This window comes from Sycon ciliatum, chromosome 13, assembly GCF_964019385.1.
Source record: "Sycon ciliatum chromosome 13, ocSycCili1.1, whole genome shotgun sequence".
NCBI classification, from domain to species: domain Eukaryota; kingdom Metazoa; phylum Porifera; class Calcarea; order Leucosolenida; family Sycettidae; genus Sycon; species Sycon ciliatum.
Window position 1 is genome coordinate 21,685,291 of NC_088655.1, and position 14,449 is coordinate 21,699,739.

General features: G+C 47.1%; 1 protein-coding gene and 1 long non-coding RNA gene across 2 annotated transcripts; one reads left to right on the forward strand and one right to left on the reverse strand.

Annotated features, from left to right (window-relative positions):
- Positions 1-3,010: 3,010 nt before the first annotated feature.
- LOC135829759 (uncharacterized) lies at positions 3,011-4,068 on the reverse strand. The gene is made up of 2 exons (XR_010555911.1): positions 3,923-4,068; positions 3,011-3,211 (listed from the first exon to the last, which is right to left on the reverse strand). It is a non-coding gene; the product is annotated as an uncharacterized LOC135829759 (long non-coding RNA).
- A 2,633-nt stretch (positions 4,069-6,701) lies between these two features.
- LOC135829622 (uncharacterized) lies at positions 6,702-10,990 on the forward strand. The gene is made up of 2 exons (XM_065342022.1): positions 6,702-7,976; positions 8,261-10,990. The coding sequence occupies exons 1-2, from the start codon at positions 6,752-6,754 to the stop codon at positions 10,765-10,767; spliced, it is 3,732 nt and encodes a 1,243-aa protein (XP_065198094.1). The 5' UTR covers positions 6,702-6,751; the 3' UTR covers positions 10,768-10,990.
- Positions 10,991-14,449: the final 3,459 nt, after the last annotated feature.

The following is a 14,449-nucleotide window of genomic DNA, read 5'->3' on the forward strand; positions in this document are numbered from 1 at the left end:
GCCGATGTCTTGCGGCGCCGATTTTGCTTATGTGAACCAACCCTTAAGCCCGATTCACAATACAACTTTCTGCGACGCGACACGCGATTTGCGACAGTTGCGACAAGAAACTGCCTGTCGCGAGCTGTCGCAACCTGTCGCAAGCTGTCGCAATGCACCTGTCGCAGAAGTTGAAGAAAGTTCAACTTTTGCGACATGCGACACGCGACATACACAAATGGAGTACAGTTTCGACCCTGGGTGCACGTGCAGTGCACGTGCATAGTACTACTTGTGCATGAGGATGTCGCAAACATGAAGAATAATTATTGTGAACCGTGTGTCGCTGTCGCAGCTCGTCGCATGTGTCGCAAGTCGCATGTCACGACTTGCGACTTGCGACGCATGCGACGAGCTGCGACAGCGACACACGGTTCACAATATTCTTCATGTTTGCGACATCCTCATGCACAAGTAGTACTATGCACGTGCACTGCACGTACACTGCACGTGCACCCAGGGTCGAAACTGTACTCCATTTGTGTATGTCGCGTGTCGCATGTCGCAAAAGTTGAACTTTCTTCAACTTCTGCGACAGGTGCATTGCGACAGCTTGCGACAGCTTGCGACAGCTTGCGACAGCTCGCGACAGGCAGTTTCTTGTCGCAACTGTCGCAAATCGCGTCGCAGAAAGTTGTATTGTTAATTAAAAGGGGGGACGGGAGGTTCAGAGGGTCAAAAAATGAATTTCTGAGTTTTGAACTTTTTGCTATGGAATCTTGTCTTAGGATATTTGAAGCGCCAGAATTTCAAATTTGAGCGTAATCGGTTTAGTAGAAGTGGAGTTATGAGCTAAAGTATGTCGAGATAAATTTCAACTGTAAATACTCAAATGTTTACAATTGCCTAATTTTGTGATTTTGGTTTAGTCCAAAATCAAGCGTTTTTGATTCAACTTCGCCAGGTAAGCGACCCTGGCTTCTGTTTTTGTAGTCATGGAGAGCTGCCACGTGCTTCCTTGATCGCGTATGACGTTCTGCAGCGCCACGACGCCCACGCGAAGGAAAAAATCTTTGTTTTTTTGTTTGTGATCGTGAAAGTGAACAATTTTACATGGGGAACCGAAAGAGAAGCACCAGCAGCTCTGGAAGTGGCCATAGGAGGAAGAAAAGGAGATACTACGCCCCAAAGCAGTCAAGCTCTGTACCAGTTGTGGAAGAAGGCACCGTTGAAGCGGCGCAGAGCGCTTCCTCTCGGAAGATTTCGTCGAGGCCAAAATGGCTTAGTGATATGGTCATGGAATTTGAATCTGAGCTTGTGTGCTCGAGTGACAGTGATTCAGACGAGTCGTCCAGTGATAGCTGCCAGGAGTATGATGATGATGCATTCTATCCTGATGTTGAGGAGTCTGTCTCTGGCTACAAGATCGTGGATTTACAGTGTCTCCAGGAACTGATGGATCAATTTACTGTCTGTAGGAAGTGCACGAAGGGAGACATGATCGTCAGTAACTGTCATGACACTGGACTTGGATCGACCCTGCGACTTCAATGCGCTTTGTGTGGACACAGTGGAAGTACGTCTCTGAGCAAGAAAATTTGCAGGAGCTATGATCTGAATTGACGATCTGTACTGGCGATGCGATGCATTGGACGTGGCCATGGTGGACTCCGAAAGTTTTGCGGCGTAATGAATTTTCCTGCTCCTGTAACGGAGAAAGCGTACCGCAGCCACCAGGAAGTTGTCCTCGCTGCAGCCGTAAAGCTAGCTGAAACTGACATGGTTCAATCCGCAGCTGAGTTGCGTGCCATGACAGATTCCACCCACGTCGCAGTGACGTTCGACGGCACTTGGATGCGCAGGGGATATTCGTCGCTGTATGGTGTGTTCGCGTGCATCTCCTTCCAGAGCGGCCGTGTACTGGACATCACAGTGAAGGGTCGATACTGTCACGAATGTAAGATCTGGACTGAGAAGAAGCGAAGTGGTGCAATCACGGAGGAAGCCTTTTCAACCTGGCTGGATAATCACAAGTGCAGCATAAACACAGCGGCATCTGCACCCGGTATGGAGAGTGAAGCTGCGTGCGATATTTGGCAGCGGTCTGTGGGCACACGCGGAGGCCTCATGTACACGTCGTACATCGGAGATGGCGACTCCAAAGGCTATAAGAAGGTGTGCGACCTGGACCCTTATGATGGTGTTGCCATCAGCAAGGAAGAATGCATAGGCCATGTGCAGAAGCGTGTTGGCAATAGGCTCCGGGAACTGAAGCGGCAACACAAGGGCATGAAGCTGAGCGATGGCATCGGTCTCAGTGGAAAGGGCCGTCTCACTGACAGGCAGATGGAGCGTCTCCAGACCAATTATGGCAATGCTGTCAGGAGGAATGTCGGAGACCTGCAAGCAATGGCCAAGGAGATCTGGGCTGGGCTCATGCACTGCTGCTCAACAGATGCTACGCCGCAGCATCAATTCTGTCCGGAAGGTCCAGACTCGTGGTGCAAGTGGCAGCAGGCGCAGAGTGGTGCACGCCAAGCTTATGAGCATAAGAACCCTCTCCCAAAGGCTGTGTTCGAAGTCGTGAAGCCCATCTACATGCAGCTGTCCGATAAACACATAACACTGCAAAATGATCATTTTGCAGTGTTATGTGTTTATCTTCAAGTGACCATGTTTGAGAAAAACTGCGCAGAAATCATGCCCGGCTATCGCATTTTTTCCAAAATTGCTTTCCTGCATTTCTCCATGATACCAGTATACTTTCCACAGTTCTTGGTTGCAATGTCGTCAGTGGATGTCAAGGAACATATACTGAAAATTTGAAGGAATTCTGATGTTTGAGTGCTGAGATTCAAGCGAATTTATAACGGGCACCGCAATATGGCCAGCGAACCTCCCGTCCCCCCTTGGGGTTCGGGACAGTTAGGCCCAAAAATATAATTTCAACATCAGCCCAATCTGACATCAGGTTTGAATAGGTACAGCCTTATATTTTCGCTTAGTAACATCAGTTTTTCAATTGCCAGAATAGGTCTTGCCAAAAACACAATTTTCCTTGATGACACAAAATAACACAAAATCCCAAAATTGATGAGAAATCGTCCATAACATCAGTTAGGACAGAAAATATGACATAAAATTTTACAGACTGTTCGAGGTATTGACTAAGATGATATCAACACCGAAAAATGTACACTTTGGTTGACGATGGGATCCAGGTCGTCATTTCCTGGAGAAGAACAAAAAGACGCAAAAAATGAAACTTTGAATATTTTTTGCAGCTTATTTTTGAGTTTGCCCCATATGTGGATACTTCAAACACGTTCTATAAGTGGGTCGGAACAGGTTTACCGTGGCGAAAATAGGGGTCACCGTGCATATTCTGGAGAAAAATCCAAAAAACTGTCAAAATTTGCCTAAAATTGGTAAATTCACGTCTCTATATTGCTTGTACTTCTCTGCTGCTGCTTTGGTCATAACTTATTGGATTTTTGGCTGTTAGGTGTTGCATAAACTCATTAGAGCCCTCGGCGTTCAGAACAATACAAGGATGGAATAGCTGAACTCGTAAATTTGCCGGAAAATCCTGGGTGCACGCATTATCGATAGGTACTTTTCTCCATGATTACTTTCCTGTTGGCACTTGGTTGTGATACATGTACATGCAGCTATGATAGTGCTTAGCACTGCCCCATATCAAACTACAATGAAAGCTGACATGTTGGAACGAATCAGACAACATTGAGTCCTCTTGTTCTTCAACTATGCGAGCTAAAATGTGTCCCCACGCTGGCAAAACTGATGGTATTTTACGGTGCGCACAAACAAGTGAAGCACTGTGTCACAGGGCGTTCCTTACAGTTGGGTTGCTGCTGGTTCTTCGCTAGGTGTTCAGCCACCGCTAATATAATCTTCCTTGAGATTGTCACCCGCTTCTTACCTCCGACTTGCTCCTTCATCAGTCTGGAAATGGCTGGCTCACCACTTCGTTTGTAGGACAAGACAAAGTGCTTCATCACCAACCCACTGGCAGCTGCCCGCACTGCAACTGACTTAGAGAAGCACGTTGCTTGGACCAACGGTTGAAGGGTGGCAGGGGCGTAGCACCCGCTACGACTGGTACGACCATGGCCGTACCACTTTTCGAAAAGTGTGGTCCGTCTGGAACGTGCAAAACCGTAATAAACAATTAGGATCCATCGATGCATACATAAGTACATGTATGCGCATCAGACTTTGACCATTTTCTGTACTCGTAGATCTGTTATGCATCTGCAGTCGTACTGAGTACTGTACTCGACTGCACACTAGTACTGCGCCTGAAGTGTGCCAGAAGTTCCAAGAAGGCAGGATTTTGTGTCTTTTTAACAAAATTTTCCCGGGGGAGGTCCCCCGCACCCCCCTCCAACACGGCCTTCGGCCGCACTGACCTTCGGTCGTACCACTTCCAAAACCCCTCCTACGCCCCTGGGTGGCCACCCGCTTTTGCTGATGTTCTGCAAACTCCATCGCCGAACATGCTGATGCAAAAGTGACAGAGTGCTACAGGATACTGGCATCAGGGCGAGCTTCGACAATTTCAGCTAGGGCCGCAACATCCGCAACAGCATCATGAGCAGCGAACTCAATCCCAACGATGAACTATAAATCAATCTGAGGCTGTAGCTTGGGAGCTCCGGTATCGCGGTTTACGGATCAGAGTGTTCACCAATCACAAAAATGCACACCATCGACACACACATCCGTGCACACATACACACACACACACACACACACACACACACACACACACACATGCATGCTCTCACACGCAATAGAACACACGCGCGCGTACACACACATACATTCACGCATGTGTGCGTACCCACCCACATGCATGTGCACACTCATGTGCATGAGTGGAGATGCCTGCATACACATGTCACACCAACATGCCCTGGGAGCGGTCATGCACGTGTGTATAGTATGTGTGCGAGGGCACGTCCACATGAGCGCATATGCATGTGCATGTTCATACATGCGTATGGTGCACACATGCACAAACATGCAGGTCTATGCAAACACACAGACACTCGCGGCCGCCGCGCATACAGTGTGCTCATACATTTCCATAGCCATAGGGTGGCAATGACTCGCAAATATCATAAATAAATCTTATGAGATTGAAAAACGCACTTACCCAAAGCAGCTTTGGTGTTGCTTGTGGAAGCACGGGGGCCAGGGTGTTGAGCAGTTACAGGGCTATCTGTATCCAAATACTCCATCCAACACTGCTGACACGGAATGACAAGTACGCTGCCCAGGTCGTACCTCTTCTCAGTAGTAGTGACCGAGCGGGTCCTGGGACAAGGGTTGAACCCACTTGACCTTATGAATGGGTACTTGAACTTTGCGGTTGTTAATTAAGTGGCCACTTGACCTTTTAATTGGATAAGTGATAATGAAGTGGCCACTTGAGATCTGAAGTGGTTTTGAAGTGGGCCAGGTGTCATATTTAATTGGATTAATGACTAAGTGGTGTATGAAGTGCCTCTCGGCGACATAAGTGCTTTTAAAGTGGTGGGTGTGGTTGTTAATAAGAGTCACTGTCTGGGAATGTGTTCTGAAATGGAATCACATCACATCGGCGATATCCGAATCGAGGCCACTATCATAGTCTTGTCCATCAGCCATCTTCTTCCGCCATATATTACATCACAGTCCAGCAGATACACAAACACACACACACAAATTAATATGTTATGAGTAATCGTTCTAGAAACTTCTTTTTTTACCTTTGTATGAGTAATCTTTCAAGTATGTTCATTCGTAGACACTTGTCTAGAACAAGAAGTGGGCAATTCGTTATCTAGATCAAAGTGACTTGACAGACAAGAGTAATGGCACAAGTATGTCATGGAAACTTCTAGACTACATCAAAAACCAGTTCTCTAAGCAGTTGATCACTCAATACTTTGAAAGACTACATGATTGTACTACCACATAATATAATTTAACAATCAGCAGCAGCAACAACAACAACAACACGCACATCATCATCATCATCATAGCACTGTCATTTACCGCTATTGCAGATGATGTCTTTTTTGTCAAGTCCTTGATTGCTTCTTCGTTTTTTCCTCCAACTCTTCTACCGTCACTGTCTGTCAAACACCAGTGCTTCACCCTTGCTCCTTATATACACCTCTTGAATGCTATTATACAATACACTTTCTCGATCAGCTATTATGGTATAGCAAGTCCATCACCACTGCAGCTGACCTAGAATTGAATTACCCGTCGAAAGTTCTGGAACCTAAATTTCAATTTCAATTGTAATGCTACGTAGTGGAGGTACAACTGAAAAACAATGCATTTCCCACCAATTGATCAGACATGTAGGTTGATACGGTTGAAAGCACCTTTCGCGGCGGTAATTGTATGTCACAGAAACATCTCCAAGATCGCACCCGTCGAAAGTTCTGGAACGTAAATTTCAATTTCAATTGTAACGGTAGGTAGTGGAGGTACAACTGAAAAACACAATGCATTTCTTACCAATAGATCAGACATGTAAGTTGATAGGGTTGAAAGCACTTTTAGCGGTGGTATTTTGTATTACAAAGAAACATCTCGAACATCGATGCAAAAAGAACCTGTCAATAGCATGCACTCTGTACTGCATTCTACCAACTCTCATTGCACACTCCACACAGTATATAAACCGCAGCTCACACCCGCAACTGTATCACAGGTTGGTGAAACAGTGCTACCGCTACTCCTTTGAAACATGAAGCGGATGCATAGTTCAAGCGGCGGCGGCGGTGGTGATAGTGATGTGGGAGTTGGTGAGGATGACAGCTCTTCACCCCCAAAATTGAGAAAAGAATCCGCACTTACTTTGACTCGTACAGCTCCTCGTGGATTCTTGAGAGAGTATAGAGCCAGTTTCCTAGACGAGCAGAAGGACGTTCTTGGTGTTCTCAACGATCTATCACCAGATCTGTATGAAACAATGGTGCACGAGCTAGGCATCCAGCAGTTCAAAGCTGTACTGGTTCTTTGTGTCACTGTTGAGAAGCCCAATGCCGCAGGTGCAATCGTCTACGCCTCTCCATTTTTCCGAAGCCGGCCTATGACTGTGTTGAACGTGAGCAACATTCCAGGTCTACTAACCGCCGCCTTCGACGGGATCACTGCAAAGGTGGACGCTTGGGTGCAAGGTGGTTCAGGCTGGGCTGTGAGTAACGTGAAAACTGCACATCTTGATATTTGCAAGTATCGTCCAATGCGCATGTCGTCGTACCTTCCTCTACCTAAAAAGTTAGCTTCGTCAAAGGCCATCATCAATGTGAAGAATGACGACGAGCAGTGTCTGAAGTGGGCTCTTCTGTCTGCCCTGCATCCAGCTGTGCAACATGCAGAACGTGTGAGCAAGTATGCGCAGTATTCGCAGAGTCTCAACTTTGACGGTGTAGAGTTCCCTGCAACCATAGATGATGTGTACAGGGTGGAGAAGGCCAACTCGCTGAACATCAACGTGTTTGCATTTGAAGAAAACTACATCATTCCCATAAAGTTATCAGGTAGTGACAATGCAATAAATCTCCTGATCCTGCAAGATGATCTCCTTAGCCATTACTGTTGGATAAAGAACTTTAGCGCTCTATGTGCCAGCCAGACAAAGTGCAAGACGAAGAGGTACTTCTGCATGCGATGCCTCTCCGCACATCGCAGCGAGACCACTCTGAAGAAGCATCAACTATACTGCAGCGATGTGAAGGCAGCGACAGTCCAGATGCCAAAAGCAGACGAGCAGCTCAAGTTCACGGAGATACAGCGGAAGATGAAAATGCCGTATGTGATCTATGCCGATACTGAGTGTCTGCTGAAAGCAACGTCTCCAGAGCGCCATGGGAAGCAAACTGTTCGTGAAGCTGAACACGTACCATGTGCAGTGTCGTATGTCGTCGTACGCTCTGATGGTGTACTGAAGAACACTTTCACGTTCAGAGGTGAGTCCTTCAGCATAACTAATTAAATGTACTGCTCAATGTGTGTGTGTGTGTGTGTGTGTGTGTGTGTGTGTGTGTGTGTGTGTGTGTGTGTGTAAATGTGAAATATCAGCGTTAATCGTATACCCAGTCGTTAAATCTTTATTCTCACAATATCCAGTGGTCAATAAGAGAGATAATATTTTATGAAAAAAAAAGAGGAAAGAGTGAGGAATAATTTGTTGTTGTTGTTGTTGTTGTTGTTGTTGTTGTTGTTTTTGTTCTTTCTACTTTTGTATATGTAGGAGATGATCCGATTGAAAAGCTTTTCGAAGAGCTCTCCAAGGAGGAAGAGCGCATAGAGGAAGACCTGAAGAACATACGTCCTATCATCATCACGGATGATGAAGAGGTGCAGTTCCGCAATGCCGCAGAGTGCTGGATCTGTGGCAAGAAACTGAAGGGTGCTGATCGGGTGCGCGACCACGACCACCTCACCGGACTGTACAGAGGAGCTGCACACAACGCCTGCAATTTGAAGTTCCGCATCGTGCCAGAGCACCATCCCATCCCCGTTGTATTTCACAACCTGAAAGGGTATGATGGACATCTCCTGATATCCAGCATCGGCCTCACGTCCATGAACACTGAGGAGTACATTGACAGACAAGGACGGCGTCGACGCAAGGTGAAGGGGCGTGTTACTGTCATACCCAACAATATGGAGCGGTATGTGTCATTCTCGTGGGGGAGATTCAGATTCATTGACAGTCTTTCCTTTCTGAACGCATCGCTGGACAAGCTAGTGAGCAACACGCCTCGCGACTCGTTCTTTCACCTCAAGTCCCTGGCTTCGTCGTACAGCAACAACGCCACGGGCAGCAACGCCACGGGCAGCAGCAGCAGCAGCAGCAGCAGCAGCACCACCACCACCACCAGCAGCAGCACGACCAGCAGCACCACCAGCAGCACCACCAGCAGCACCACCAGCAGCACCAGCAGCAGCAGCAGTGCACCAGGCTCGTCTAGCAATACCCTGCTGGATCTCCTGCATCGCAAAGGTGTCTATCCCTACGAATACATGAACAGCAGCGCTAGGTTTTCCGAGACTGGTCTTCCTGCAAAGGAAGACTTTTACTCACGCCTCTCAGAGTGCCACATCAGCGATGAGGACTACTGCCATGCCCAGCGTGTGTGGACTGCATTCGGCTGTAGCGACATGGGCGACTACCATGATCTCTACCTGAAGACCGATGTGCACCTTCTTGCAGATGTGTTTGAGAAATTTAGATGCACTGCAATGGCCACGTACGATTTGGACCCGACACACTACTACACCCTGCCTGGATTCGCGTGGGACGCCCTTCTGAAACATACAGGAATCTCGCTCACTCTGCTGGACGACGTGGACATGCATCTGTTCGTCGAGCGCGGTCTTCGTGGCGGTGTTACAATGGCGTCACACCGCCACGCCAGGGCGAACAACAAGTACATGAGCTCACACGACCCTGAGCAGGCGTCAACATATCTTCAATACCTCGACGCGAACAACCTGTACGGCTGGGCCATGTCGCAGCACTTGCCGACATCAAAATTCCAGTGGTGTGCCCCCAGTGACGAACTCCTGCAGAAGATCCTCACCCAGCCAGATGACGCAGACACTGGGTACATGGTGGAGTGTGATCTGTCAGTGCCCACAGAGTTCCACGATCGCCTGAACGACTACCCACCCGCACCGGAGCGTGTAACCATCACCGAGAGTATGATGTCGCCATACCAGCGCGACTTGATTGCAGCAGATCCTGTCTCCGGACTGAGTGCTCCGAAACTGGTCCCGAACCTCATGCCGAAGCAGCGCTACGTAGCACACTACCGTAACCTCAGGCTGTACAGTCGTCTAGGTCTGAGGATCGATGCTGTACACCGCGTGCTCAGTTTCCGCCAAGCTCCGTGGATGAAGCCCTACATCCAGCTGAACACGGAGCTTCGGAAGAAGGCGAAGAACGATTTCGAGAAGGACTTCTTCAAATTAATGAATAACGCTGTGTTTGGGAAGACAATGGAGAATGTGAGAAGAAGGATCTCCATTAGACTGCTGCGTGTGGAAGACGAGGAAGATACCATTCTCACAGCTGTGGCTAAGTCCACCTACGTCCGCCATGTCCTCTTCGACAACGGGCTTGTGGGCGTCGAGAACAGGAAGCTTGCGGTCCACCTCAACAAGCCGGTGTACGTTGGCATGAGCATCCTGGAGCTGAGCAAGGAGCTCATGTACAGATTTTACTATGACGAGCTCCAGCCACGCTACGGAGACCGCATGAGCCTGCTGTACACAGACACGGACTCGCTGGTGCTGCTGTTCCGCACGGAGGACCTCTATGCGGACATGAAGAGTATGGCCGATCAGTACGACACCAGCAACTTTAGCCCCGACAGTCCTCTGTACAGCGAGAGTAATAAGAAGGTTGTAGGTAAATTTAAGGACGAGCTCGGAGGGAAGCTCATGACAGAGTTCGTGGCGCTCAGATCCAAAATGTACGCGTACGATGGCGAGGAGAGTGGTCAGCGTGCAAAGGGCGTCAAGAGAGCGGTGACGAGAAGATTCACGATCGCGGACTACCGTCAGTGTCTGGTCGACAGGACGAGGATGTCACACGCAATGACCACCCTGCGCAGCCATTCGCATCGTATCTTCACCGAGACGATGACCAAGTCGTCTTTGTCGCCGTTCGACAGCAAACGATACATCCGAACGGACGGTGTCAGCACACTTGCACATGGGCACCACCGCATCGCACTGCTGGATGACTGAACAATGATGGTTGTGGTTGACAATCACAATTATTAGTCACACCCTGTACCATATCAATTCCATTTGTCTAATGAGTTACTGATCTTGATCTTGATGATGATGATGATGATGTTGATGTTATTATTTTTCTACATACTACATAATTTTGTTTTCTCCATAACTTAACTAGACTTTTAATATAGCTAAACATAATTGCGTGAAATGCAATTGCACAGTTGATGATGTTTACGACGATGGCAATGTTTGATGTTGATGTTGATGATGATAATAAGAATAAGATTGCTCTTGTCGGCAGCTAGAGCTTGCTCAATTGTCCGTTGTCAATCCAGGAGTTGAACTTGTCCGGGTAGCCTTTCCACTTGACCAGAGACTGTCCGGGGCGTTTGCGCAGGATTTTCTCCACGCGGAACTTGGTTTTCCTTGGTTTTCTGCAGTTGATGTTCGTAGAAACTGCCCTGAATAGGCTCGTTCATGAGATCTCGAATGTTGTAGGTGGGTGGTTGGGTGGGTAGAACTCTATTCACGACGAACACCTCTTCAGTCCAATTGGGTGTGTAGCCTGTATGTGTGTGTGTGTGTGTGTGTGTGTGTGTACATCTCCAATAATATACATGTAGCTCAAAGTGAGACAGGCGAGGATAGACATAATAGTTATCAATGAGAGCATTTGTGGAATTCCAAAATTCGTGAATGTTGACTGGGTTTGCTGACAACGCTTGTAGTGCACCACGTCAATAGCATGCAGTTCTTGATAAAAGAACTCAACTAGAGTGCAGTGCAGTTCATGACCGTATCCTCTCAGCGACACTTCTTCGCACAAGAGAATGAGCATTGCAACCAACACGATGATCATACTAATGTTGTTACTGGAAGGGGTGCTCTTCACCTTCTTGAACACGCAGGATAGGTTCTTCATGAGGTAGCGTTGAGCAATGTCAGACTTGTCAGTAGCAGTACTAGGGGCTGTCCCATCAGGGGTTGGATCAATTGGAAACAACAGCTTCACTACATCAAGTAGTTCTTTCCGCCCGCAGGAAGCCATGTCCTTGGCAGCAATCCAGATCAAGTTGGTTATGGGGTGACTTTCAACAACTGCTTGGTCATATCCAGGTCTCCATTGAAAGGTTCCACCATGTTCGTCAGCGAGGTTGCGATTCCTAACCGCGCAGCACACCGCATCAGCGTACCCATTGGACAATGTCCGTCCTCATCATGACCTTTCAAAATAGACCACAATCATGTTCATCATCATCTTCTTCTTCTTCTTCTTCTTCTTCTTCTTCTTCTTCTTCTTCTTCTTCTTCTTCTTCTTCTTCTTCTTCTTCTTCTTCTTCTTCTTCTTCTTCTTCTTCACCAAAGTAATAACAAGGATGAAGACAACAATTACTTGTGACTTGACAATGACTCTTTGAGAAATGATTGAAAATTAAGATGTCAGGTTTTTTTATTTATACATGTATAACAGAAGCAGCAGCAGCAGCAGCAGCAGGAGCAGGAGCACCCTTCATCCTCCTTCTCCTACACATGGCACTTGAGAAACGGTACAGCACACATTTCAACTCCTGAGGAATTACTTCCACACGGGGTTCATAGCACCCGTAAGATTTGATTAGTCTTTGCATCAGTTCATTTTTCCTCAGAATTAAACTCTCGGATATTCAGCTTAAACTTCTTCACCTGAAAAGGGGTAAGAGGCTTTGTACGGATTAGAAGTTGGCGGAGCCAGTCTTTCGAAAATTGCTGCGGTTTGCAACTCATTAGCTTGCTGGATCGTGCCCACGACACATGGCTCTTTGGAAGATATGGCTGAAGCTTCTGGCAAATCTCGTCGTGGCCAGCACAGATGCATGTCAGAGCTATGGCATAGTTCAGGCTCTTGTAGCCATTCTCCTTCTTCATGTACTGCAACGGTTCCAGCACACCGTGAAGGTTCAGCAGGACACCGGTCTTTTCCATGAAGCGTACCAGATGTCTATCGACGGCAGTCAATCGCTCCCGAGCGGCATATAACTGAAATACCGCCGCTAAAAGGTACTTTCAACCATATCAGCTCACAGGTCTGGACAATTGGTAAAATGCATTGTTTTTCAGTTGTACCTCCACTACATAACATTACAATTGAAATTGAAGTTAACGTTCGAGAACCTTCGACGGTACGGGTAATTCATTTCTAAGTCTGCTGCAGTGGTGGCGGGGTCGCTATACCCTAATGGTTTCAAACACATCCCAGACAGTCAATCTTATTAACACCACACCCACCACTTTAAAAGCACTTATGTCGCCGAGAGGCACTTCAAAACCATTAAGTCATTAACCCAATTAAATGTGACACCTAGGCCACTTAAAACCACTTCACGTTTCAAGTGGTCACTTAATTACCACTTATCCAATTATAAGGTCAAGGGGACTAATTAACAACCGACGGAGTCGACTCCGTCGACGGAGTCGACTCCGTCGACTCCGTCGGTTGTTAATTAGTCCCCTTGACCTTATAATTGGATAAGTGGTAATTAAGTGACCACTTGAAACGTGAAGTGGTTTTAAGTGGCCTAGGTGTCACATTTAATTGGGTTAATGACTTAATGGTTTTGAAGTGCCTCTCGGCGACATAAGTGCTTTTAAAGTGGTGGGTGTGGTGTTAATAAGATTGACTGTCTGGGATGTGTTTGAAACCATTAGGGTATAGCGACCCCGCCACCACTGCAGCAGACTTAGAAATGAATTACCCGTACCGTCGAAGGTTCTCGAACGTTAACTTCAATTTCAATTGTAATGTTATGTAGTGGAGGTACAACTGAAAAACAATGCATTTTACCAATTGTCCAGACCTGTGAGCTGATATGGTTGAAAGTACCTTTTAGCGGCGGTATTTCAGTTATATGCCGCTCGGGAGCGATTGACTGCCGTCGATAGACATCTGGTACGCTTCATGGAAAAGACCGGTGTCCTGCTGAACCTTCACGGTGTGCTGGAACCGTTGCAGTACATGAAGAAGGAGAATGGCTACAAGAGCCTGAACTATGCCATAGCTCTGACATGCATCTGTGCTGGCCACGACGAGATTTGCCAGAAGCTTCAGCCATATCTTCCAAAGAGCCATGTGTCGTGGGCACGATCCAGCAAGCTAATGAGTTGCAAACCGCAGCAATTTTCGAAAGACTGGCTCCGCCAACTTCTAATCCGTACAAAGCCTCTTACCCCTTTTCAGGTGAAGAAGTTTAAGCTGAATATCCGAGAGTTTAATTCTGAGGAAAAATGAACTGATGCAAAGACTAATCAAATCTTACGGGTGCTATGAACCCCGTGTGGAAGTAATTCCTCAGGAGTTGAAATGTGTGCTGTACCGTTTCTCAAGTGCCATGTGTAGGAGAAGGAGGATGAAGGGTGCTCCTGCTCCTGCTGCTGCTGCTGCTGCTGCTTCTGTTATACATGTATAAATAAAAAAACCTGACATCTTAATTTTCAATCATTTCTCAAAGAGTCATTGTCAAGTCACAAGTAATTGTTGTCTTCATCCTTGTTATTACTTTGGTGAAGAAGAAGAAGAAGAAGAAGAAGAAGAAGAAGAAGAAGAAGAAGAAGAAGAAGAAGAAGAAGAAGAAGAAGAAGAAGAAGGGAAATGCTCACCATCAAATGGTGGATAAAAACCGTTTCGACTGCTTTTTAGACAGTAACGGGTAAA

What these genes read in the sequence shown, in the direction of transcription:
- LOC135829622 (XM_065342022.1), top strand. Translation starts at nt 6,752, where the DNA reads ATGAAGCGGATGCATAGTTCAAGCGGCGGCGGCGGTGGTGATAGTGAT. An exon ending in GAACACTTTCACGTTCAGAG is followed by an intron (nt 7,977 to 8,260) that starts GTGAGTCCTTCA and finishes TTGTATATGTAG; the next exon opens with GAGATGATCCGATTGAAAAG.